The sequence below is a fragment of the Petaurus breviceps genome, unplaced genomic scaffold (genome assembly GCF_028583685.1).
Source record: "Petaurus breviceps papuanus isolate PSGF00001 unplaced genomic scaffold, PetGlider_PUasm1.0 90617, whole genome shotgun sequence".
Taxonomy (NCBI): Eukaryota; Metazoa; Chordata; class Mammalia; order Diprotodontia; family Petauridae; genus Petaurus; species Petaurus breviceps.
This window is the reverse complement of record NW_027187287.1, coordinates 3,196,759-3,207,541: the sequence shown is the minus strand read 5'-3', so window position 1 is coordinate 3,207,541 and position 10,783 is coordinate 3,196,759. Positions and strand designations below refer to the sequence as shown.

Here is a 10,783-nt window from a genome sequence, read left to right as displayed (position 1 = left end):
TCTTTCTTTCTTTCTTTCTTTCTTTCTTTCTTTCTTTCTTTCTTTCTTTCTTTCTTTCTTTCTTTCTTTCTTTCTTTCTTTCTTTCTTTCTTCCTTTCTTCCTTTCTTCCTTTCTTCCTTTCTCTACCTTAAACCACCTCCAGACAGAGGAGAATCTGTTCTTCCATTTTCATAGTCTTTCTCCCTCCTTCCCCATAAAAAGCTAAGTGACTTCTGTGTGTCAGGCAGATCAAACCTCTCCACTAGATAAGATGTGTAGGGTGGGGACAACCTCAGAAATGGGTATTGGATGTGAGGTGGTGCTAAATACAAGTTGGAAATTCGGGAGAGAAATTCTTAGAATCACTGGAGTAGTTCTCAAGTTTGGGAGATGGTCTCAAGAGAGGGGGAGATCCCAGTGTAATTCCCATAATAAATAATGAGACAGGAAGGACCATCACATCTCTATGACCTTCTCATAGTTTAGAAGGGGGAGGGCTGGATTCCTGGGAAGGCACAGCCATCCCTTCCCAGCCTTTCTCACACCATCATTTATATCCCTTCAGAATCTCCCCAGACTGCCCCTCTCTGACCCTAAACTGCCTCCTTCCATGGGCTGACTGTACTGGGGTGGCTGTCAACACCATGGCCTGGCACAGACTCCTATGTAGAGGTCTTAAGTATCCCCGTCAGACTTTCCCCCTCCTCCCTTAACAACTGCCTGGTATTTTAGAAGCAAACAGATGTATGAGTGGAGAGGGATGGAGGTGGTTTGGGTCTAGGCCCACCCTTATTTTATTTTTAACCCCTGGATATCTGGGCCTCCCCATCCCCCAAGTATAAAACAAAAACTCATTCTTGAGCCTTAAGCATACCCACTATGAACTGCCTGCCCTTTGGGCTTGGTATGGTGGCTTTATCCAGTAGCAGAGAAGGTTTAAATGATTCAGGATCTCAACACTTTTTGGCCACCCCCTCCTTCATTTTATAAGGGGCCAAGGTTCTAGAAGAATAGCATCTTGTCTCTAAATAGCTTAGCAGTGGACTGGATAAGAAGAATGAAACCAGGGAATTTAAACCCTCCTCTAGCAAAAGACCAGTCTTGTTCCCCCTCCCTACCCCCACCTCTGCAGCTTAAATCGTGGTTGGCAGAATCCAGCTGTGGCTGCCCCCAGAACAGCAAACACCTAGACAAGGAGAAGACTAGGGACCAAGGAGTCAGGAGAGTAAAACTTTTGGCACCCATTGCCACAAGAACAGGAAGGAGCCCAGATTCCCATGCCCTGGGCCTGTGGTACTCACCCACAGTAGACCCTTTTCCCCACACCAGCAGAAGTAAATAGGATCTCTTAGTCCTTCACCAGCTTGTTCCACCCACCTCTCCACCTGGGGCAAAGCCCTGCAGAGCAGAGTTCTCTGCTAGGAGGGGGTTTCTGCTCTATTTCTTCACCCTCCTGACTGAGGGTGGATTGGAAAGGAATCCAATCCTGGCACTGCTACCTGAGAACCTGGAGTCCTGGGAAAAAGTGATAATGGCAAGAAAGAAGTTTTGGAAAAAGACATCAGCACAGGCAAAATCAGAACCAGGAGTAGGCAAAGGAGGAAGCTGTGAGAGATACAATGTAAAAAATTCACTTTGATTCATATACGTGCGTATACATATATATGAACCAAATATATATATAACGTATATTTTACGAATCACATATTTTTCATGACCAAAAATGTCCCACTCTCCATAGCAGGCATTTGTTTCTCAATCCCAGGCATTTGGATGAGATAGAAAGATAGATGGATTTGGAATCAAGAGGACCAAACTTCAAATCCCACTTATTTGTGCCTTAGTTTCCACATCTATAAAATGAAAGGCATTTGACTAGATGACCTCTAAGGTCCCTTTATAGCTTTAAGTCTGTGATCAAAAGTTAGACAAGAGGTAACGTATCTTTTGGCCAAAAAAACTTTTAAAGACTCTCTTAAGAAGCAGGAGTATTGTGGTCTGCCTGGTGGAGGGAGCTCCCACTATGACAAAATCATAGTTCCTTGAAATATCAAAGTAATGCTTGTGACATGTATTCTATCAAGGCTGCCAGGAAAAAGAGTATCACACATGTGAACACAAACACACACACACAGAGCATGGTCTTCAAACCTTACTTGATTAAGACTAACACTGTGTTCAAGAATGGACAGAGGACTTGCCCCAGCTTGGAGTGCCATGGGGCAGGTGCTTAATGTCCTGTGATATTAGGGACATGGCATCAGTGGATTCATGGGGCCTAACACTCTCCTTCTAGACACATCTTTTTGTGTGTTATTGAGATTTTAGTGTATTTTTCTATGTGACCTTGACTTCTCCCAGCATTCTTTAGGATGTGATCTGGAGTAGAAGAGAGATACTTTATATTTAAAATTGTTTTATTTTAAATTAAATTAAAATTTAATTTTATTGACCAAAAAAAATGACTTGCCCAGGGTCACATAGTAAGTAAATGTCTCAGGCTGTATTTGAACTCAGGTCCTCCTGACTTCAGGGCCAGTACTCTATTCACTATATCATCTAACTGCTCCAAGATTATTGTGTATTATTAATATTGCCACATTGCAAGAGAACCAAACTAGTCTTTTTTTTTCTACCCAGGCATCCCTTGCTGCTGCCCCTTTCCCTCCACCCCGGGTATGACAGAATGGTATTCATTGAATCTCACACCTCCTACTAGCACCACAGCACAGGGCTGGTGAAGACCTGTCTTGGCATCCAGGTTCTGCCACTTACTAGCAAAATCCCTTACCTTCCATGCCCTGAAGTTTTTTCTTTTATAAAATGAGCATAGTTACACTAGGCACTCCCTACTTCATAGGGTTATTGTGAGGATCATACAAGATAATGGGTGTAAAATACTTTGTAAACCCCAAGGAGACAGGGACTAGATGTGTGATTTCACCCACATCTGTAGTTTCTTCACACCTGTGATATAGAGCACTCCTGGATGAGAGAATCCCTGACTCCTTCTCCTTGGTGCAGGGTTTCAAAGCAAAGGTTCTTAACCCTTTCTGTGCCATAGATCCTTTGGGCAGTCTACATACTCCTTTGCAGAATGCATAAAATAGAATGCCTAAGATTACAAAGGAAACCAGTTAAAATGAAATAAGTTATCACAAACTCTAGGTCAAGAATTTCTGGCTTAAGAAAGTTGTGTAGAATATTAGTATTAAGTAATATGACCACACTCAGATAGCCAATATGCATCAGAAGTAGGATTTGAACACAGATCTTTCTAGCTCAGAAGCTATCTTCTGTCACACTGCCCCTCTGCTTTTAGATTATCTTAGCAGATAAGCTAGTGGTGCAGTGGTTAGAGCACTGGGCCTGTAATCAGAAAGACTTAAGTTCAAATCCAGCGTGAAATACTTACTAGCTGTGTGACTTTGGGCAAGTCACCTAACCTCTTATGTGCCTTAGTTTTCAGATTAGACCACAATTGGACCCTGCCCAAGCTCCACTTAATGACTTTATTTTGGGCCCTTCTGGCTTAGAGTGAACATCTATGGTAACTGTTTCTCTTTGGAACAGCAACCCTGAGGGTCTTCCCCTCCCAGCTTAATTTTTTTTCTTTTTTTCTAATTAAAGGGGCCATCCCTTCCCTCACTTCTTAAAGAGGCCTATTCACTGAATGGGCCTTACCTCACTCCAAGTGAGTGCATGAAAAGGCCTTAGCTTAAAAGGGCCAGGGCCATCTCTAGTCATCCTGATGAATATCTGGCCACTGAACCCAGATGACTCTGGAGGAGAAATTGAGGCTGGTGACCTTGCATAGTCCTTCCTTACTCAAATCAAAGTCAACTGCAAGTCATGTCATCATTTCCCTGATGTCATGTTCCTCCTCGAGAATGAAGGACAAATACAACAGCCTGTAAAATGGGGATAACAGCATCTGTCTCCCAAGATTATTGGGAGGAGACAATGAAATGATGTTTGTGAAGTACTTTGTAAACCTTAAAGTGCTATATAAATGTTAGCTACTATTCTTAATTCTATAAATGTCACATATTATTAATATCAACAACAAATCAAATCCATCTACTTAATAGGCTCTTGGATGTCCATAAAATTTGAAGTGGTCCCAGGTTCAGGCTCCCCATTTTCTTGCCTCAGTGTTCCTTCTCTACAGCTTCATCTCTTTGCCTTCCCTGCCTCTCTAGTAATAAGGACAATTTTTGACAAACCTTTGGAGGCAAGAAAGAGATCACTCTGACATTGATTGACCAGGCTTTGAGATTCAAGGCAACTCAAAGTTGCCTGCTTGAATAACCACTTCCATAGGGGAAGATAAACCAAGAAGAGAGAGGAAGGGAAGGAGGGAAAAGCATTTGTTCAGTGTTTACTCTGTGCCGAGTACTGTGTTAAAATATTTTACAGATCCTCACAACAACCTTGGAAAGTAGCTCGATGCTATCCTCATTTTACAGTTGGGGAAACTGAGGCAAACAGGTTAAATGATTTTCCCAGACTCAGAGGGACAGAGCAGGGCCTGGCCACGTGAAATACAGTCATAAGGAATGAAAGAGTAGCTGCAATGACTCATACACACCTTGTCCCTCTAATCTGGCATTTTAGATAAGGAACCTCTCAAATTAAGGAGGGTATAAAACAAAAACTGGTATTTATATAGCATTTTAATGTTTGCAAAACACTCTAAATAAATTATTTCATTTGCTCCTTGAAATGCTCTTGTGGGTGGGGATTACTATCCCCATTTTATAGATGGGAAAACTAAGGCTCAACAAGGTCACATAGCTAGTAACAGTTGCCCCATGGCTAAAAAAAGTTCTTTATCCCTTTTCCCTCATTTCTCCTCTCCCCTATATAATTAACCTTCTTCCCCTCCAGTTGAAGAAGAAGACTTGATGGACTTCAACCTGCAACGTCTGGCTACTCTGGCTGCCGCCTGGTCTCTGGTGGAGGCTGCCAGCCTGGAGACTGGACCTCCTACAGCCGGGCTTCCTGTTCCTGGTCCCTGCTGCTCCAACCTCACACCCCGAATGCAAATCCTCCGACGCAAGTACACGTGGACCCCGAAAACCAAACCTGTGAGCAAAAGATTCTCCTGGATCTCCCTGGACAACCCATGGCAGGGGGATAGTAAAAGAGAGAAAGTGGGCAGGGGAGGGGCGGCCAGGTGGCTCAGCGAGTAAGAGTACCGGCTCCAGTGTTGGGATGACCTGGAGATCGAATCCTGGGCTCAGACACTCAGCACCACATCCAGAAATAACTGGCCGTGTAACCTTGAGCAAGTTACTTAACCCCGATTGCTTATAAAAAAAAAAAAAGTGGGCAGGGGATATCCTAGCATTCTATGGAAGATTTGACCCCAGTGTTAGTCGGATGAAGAAGGTCCATGATGATCCCAAGAACAGCTTCCTTCATTTCCCTCCCCTCTCCTTCCTAAACAGGAAGAGAGTTGTCCTCCCCACAGCTGAGAGACCTTCCCATGGCTCGATCCCTAGATCTTGCCTATGACAGACCTGACTGGCTCTTATCTCCCCATTCCTCAATCATATATAACATGGTGTTCTCTTGACCCATTCTAAGAGGCTCCCATGTCCCTGTTTGCCAGGTGTGCCCCCTCAAGGCTGCCATTGACCAGCTAGGCACGAAGGAGGTGGAGATGAGGATGCTGTTAGTAGACCTGCAGCGGCGGTACAAGGAGAAACAGCGGGAGTTAGCCAAGCTGCAGCGGCGGCATGACCATGAGTAAGTCTGTAGGAAGCCTAGAGGCTGAGGGGGGCCTTTCAAGGCATAAAGTTGGACCTGGAATATGAGGAGAGAGTGGGATGGCAGGAACTGGAAAAGAGAGGTGTGGAGGATTATGTAGAATCATATACTAGACCAGTGGTTCTTCACATTTTTTTTAAGCCATTGACCCCTTTGGAAGCCTAGTGAAGCCTATGGACCCCTTCTTAGAATAATATTTTTCAATGTATTAAATAAAATACATATAATTCAAAGGAAATTGATTCTGTTGAAATAGTTATCAAAATATTTTTAAAAGACAAGTTCACGGAGCCCCAGGTTAAGAGCCCCTGATCTTAGAAAGACCTGGGAAAGACTTTAGGGGTTACCTAGTCCGACTACCCTCTTTCTAGGGGCAGCTGGGTGGTGCAATAGAGCACTGGCCCTGGAGTAAGGAGGACCTGAGTTCAAATGTGGCCTCAGACACTTGACACAGTTACTAGCTATGTGACCTTGGGCAAGTCACTTAACCCCAATTACCTTGCCTTCCCCCCTCCAAAAAAAAAAAAAGAACTTTCTAAAAATTAGAGGTATCCTCCAGTGTAATGGACTACCTTATGTAGTGAGTTCCTCATGGCTGGAAGTGGTTAAGCAAAGGCCAGATGAACATCCATCAGGGATGCGTTGGTGGCCTACCTTCCTGTACAGGGGAGGAGATCAGATTAAGATGACCTCAAACTTTCTTTCTAATCCTAACCTTCAATGATTCTATGACTATTTAAGTGGCTTTCTTAAGGCATAAACTTTTATTCTCTAGACACCCATGATAGGAAATGCAGAAGGGAAGGAGCAGATTGTTTCATAAACCCAACCCTCACGACTGAGTGACCTGCTCAGAGTTCTGAATTAAGGCAGTAGTGGGAAGCTGGGATTTTATAATCCATCTTTCATACCACTTCCAGAATAACTTTCCTCATGCATAGACCTGGGCATGTCATTCTCCTATTCAAGAATCTTCAATGATTCCTCATTGCCTACTGAATCAAGTTCAGCCTCCTCTTGCTTGGCATTCAAACACCCAAAATGTGGCATGCCTTCCAACCTGCTGCTTTTCCAGTCTTGTTTCCTGTTGTTCCCTCCACATGTTATATGCTGTAGCCAGACAGAACTATACTTTTTCCCCCCTCCCCCCGCAAAATGCCCTGAACTTTTCTCTATCCCTTAGGTCTATAATGTCCTTCTTTCCCATCTTTTTCTGGCAAATTCCTACCCACCCTTTAAATATTAACCAACTCAAAAGTTACTTTTGTCTTCATAAAATTTCACCTGATTTCCCCTTTGTTGGTAATGACTATCCCCTTTGGACCACACGTGGCACTTTACTAAGTAATTATCTGGTGTACTTTTGTAATATTGTGTATTATAGCTAGACTGGTGTCTTCTAAAACTAGACTGTAAACTCAGTGAGGGCAGGGGTTATATCTTATCTAAACTCAGTATCTTCTTCAGCACCTAGTGTAGTGTTCTGAATGTACCGTGTTTCCCCGATAATAAGACCTATCCCGAAAATAAGCCCTCCCCTTACTGTGTAAGATTCCTCTAAAATAAGCCCTATTGAGATTGCTACTGTAGTGAAGGTGATCCTCTGTGCTACATGCTACATTACGGTACCCTCTGTATGCACTGTCCCCCCCCACCCGTGAAACGCACACTGCGCTCTGAGCTGCATCCAATCAGAGCTGCAGCAGTGAGCGTGTCATCCTGTTCTTCCCCAGTGATTTGCTTATTGAATAAAGGTACATTTTTTTGTTCACATTTACCTGTTTATTAAAATTGCTGTCAATGTTCATTAAAATAAGCCCTCCCCTGAAAATAAGCCCTCTGGTGTTTTTCTGTCCAAAAAAATTAATAAGACAGTGTCTTATTATCGGGGAAACACAGTAGCAGTTGCTTAATGCATGTTTGTTGGGGCAGGTTGGAGTTCTGGGTTAGAGAAGCAGATTGTTCCACCATGCTCTCACTGCACTCTTTCCCTCCAATCCAGGAGAGATGAGCGCTCCAGGAGCCCAGCTCGGCGAGGGCCGGGTCGACCAAGGAAACGAAAGCACTCTGGCATCCTGCCGACCCTCCGACAGGGCAGCCACCTTCCCAAGTGTGACAGCAAAAAAGTCAAGTGAGTCTTCACTAGGGGGTCTTGCTGGGAAAAATTTGAACTGGAGGGAGGGAGGGAGTGCAAAGCCTGGGAATCCTTTAAGCCTGTCTGCCCAGAGGGCCTGCAGTTGTGCCATTCCGTGCCCTCTGGGCCAGTCAAGTTATTTGGCTGGCATATAGCAGAGCTGAGACAAAGCCATCCTGTGTAGGGTCATCTCCCCTCCTGCCTCTCCTCCTGCGTGGCTACATCAGCTTGTGCCTCGCTTCCTTCCCCCTGCTCAGATTGTTATTCTGGCTCCCCTGAGGTCTCTTTAGTTCTCTGTACTAAGTGGTCTCTGTGTGGCATCTTCCTGTTGGTTCATCTGGAATTAGAACTGCTAGTTGAGGGGTTCCCTGCTGGGTATCCAGGAGAGGTGGGTACCTTCATGTCCCTCTACTTGGATAGCAACTGACATGCCCTACCCGCTCTGGCCCCAGCAGACAGCTTCCCCTTGGGGCGGGGTGGGATGGGGCAGCATCCCCCTCCCGGGAAGAGGCAGTGGGGAGTTGGAATGATGGATCTGCCTCTCTTGGCTCCAATGTTCATAGTCACCAAACTCCCTGGATCCAGCTCCCCCTATTGGTCGGTGCCTCAGCACCAACACCAGGGGGGCTTGAGATGTTGATCACCTAGTTTTGGAGCCAACATCCTCGCCCCCCCCCTTCTGAAGTGTGAGGCCGCGTTGCATAAAAGCCTCTTTATCTGCGCTGTATAAAGTCGTTGGTCACGCTGCAATGGTGTTCATTGCTGCTGGCGCTTTGTTATTATCCATTACCCGCCCGGCACAGTCATTCTCGCACTCCCGGGCCCTCTATAATTGTCCTTCTCTGCTACAAATTGCCTCTCCCGGCAGGCCCATTTGCATAAATCCTCCAAGCTCTTCCAAACATGATTGGAGTGAGTGTGTGTGCACTGCATCAATCCTGATGATTTGGTAATAATAGTTAAATCTGCACTAAATGGTTCCTTCAATTAAGACAGAGAAAAAAATTAATCTCTGGGTTTTATGTCACAAAACATTAGCAAATGTAGTGAAGGTTAGAGGGAGGGGGGGAGAAGTTAGTGTTGGCTTCAGGTTGCATCAGGGCTCTACCAATATGACTGGGGGATGTTCTTAGAGCTGTCCCCAAGCAGTTTCTCCCAATCCTCCTCCCTGTCCCCAAGATTGGAGAGTGTGTTAGTCCAAGGGACTTTCGCTTCTCCTCCCAGCCATCCCTCATGCTCACTTTGGGGGAACTCTAGAACCCAAAGCCGATAGTACAACTTGATCCAGTCCTGCTGTGTACTTTCCACCCAGGTCAGTCTAGTAGCTGCCAGGCTGAGTCAGTCTTCCAACCTGAGCTGGGAAGGTTCAAGATGGATTGGGATGGAACCAGATGTAGGTAGCAAAACCCTTGGCCCAGAGCATTGACTAGCTGGGTCAATCGGGCTTACTTTCCTCACTGCTATTAGAGAAACCACTGGTGTGGCCACTTGACCCTATATCTCTCTGTTCCACCTCAAGTGATACTGGCAAATTGTGATCTAGGCAGATGCCCCTTCAAGGCAGGAAAGGTAGAGGTATCCCCTCATCTTCAGTTCCTTGACCCAGGTTCTTAGAGGTGGCTTTATATGGCCTCCAGTCTCTAATACTCACCGACAAGCAAAGATGAGAGCCATTTTTCTCCCTGGATCAGTCAACAAGTATTTATTTATTATTGGGCTAAGTGCTTGGGATGCAGAGAAAAGCAAAAAGTCTCTGCTCTCAAGGAGCTCACAGTTTGATTGGGGGTGGCAACATGCAAATAACTGTGTGCAAACAAGCCAGATACAGGACTGACTAACTGGAAATGATAACAGAGTGAGGAGAAGAGCAAAATGTAAGAAAACTAGAAAGTTAGAAAGCATGCAGGTTATGAAGGGTTTTAAAAGCCAAACAGAGGATTTTGTATTTGATCCTAGGGGTAATAGGGAGCCATTGAAGTTTATTGACTAGTGGGGTGACATGGCCAGACCAGCACTTTAAAGATAATCCCTTTGACAGCCAAATGGAAGATGGACTGGATTGAGGAGAACTTTGAGACAGGGGAAACCAACCAAGAATTGTGGGAAGTGAGTAAATGAATGGGTAGGTGTTGAGAGGCTTTAGGAATACAGGGATGACTCCTCTCCCTTCCTTGATTAGAGGGTAATGTCAGAGGTGGAAGGGATAGGAAACTGGAGTGGTTCCTGACAGGGCACAGCAGGTCCTGGCATAGTGTTTAAGTACCAGACACTACAGCATCATTCCAGATCTAGTGAGTTTATGGTTAGACCTAGCTGGTGTTAGGAGCCCAGTGACTACCTGCTGGCAGGGACTTCAGCATGTGCTGTCATTGCTGGTAAAGGACCTTGCCCTCTTTATCAAGAGGCTCCTACTTCTACTACAGATGAGAAACATATATGATTATGGGGGCCACTGTCCCACCCTCAGCTTAGAATGTGAATCATTAGCTCTCTAGTGACTGAGAAAAGGCACTGCGGTGGGGGGTCCTTATTCCACTCCTCTCCACCCTCCCCACCCTTTCCAGGTGTTTTAGGAGGCATGTTCTTTATTCTGCCTCCCCAATCACTAGAGGGACCCCAGGCAGCTCCTTAAATCTTACATCTTGTCACTTACTGGTTTTGTGATCCTCAGTTTCCTCTTTGGAAAAGTGAGGGAGTTGTACTCCCTACTGGTGTGAGGAACCTGCAGCCTCCAGGCCACATGTGGCCTTCTAGGTCCTTGGATGAAGCCTTTTGACCAAGTCCAAGTTTTACAGAACAAATCTTTTTATTAAGGGGATTTGTTCTATGAAGTTTGGATTCAGAGGGACACACTTGAGGACCTAGAGGGCTACATGTGGCATTGAGGTCACAGG

The 10,783-nt window shown here is 45.2% G+C and overlaps 1 protein-coding gene across 1 annotated transcript in view; it reads left to right on the top strand.

Moving 5' to 3' along the window:
* The window catches only part of BAHCC1 (BAH domain and coiled-coil containing 1), a 179,919-nt gene that overhangs the window by 143,247 nt on the left and 25,889 nt on the right, over positions 1 to 10,783 (top strand). The window contains exons 12-14 of the mRNA XM_069064081.1: positions 4,871 to 5,070; positions 5,598 to 5,734; positions 7,758 to 7,886. Coding sequence (XP_068920182.1) covers positions 4,871 to 5,070; positions 5,598 to 5,734; positions 7,758 to 7,886 — 466 coding nt within the window. The remainder of the gene's footprint in view (positions 1 to 4,870; positions 5,071 to 5,597; positions 5,735 to 7,757; positions 7,887 to 10,783) is intronic.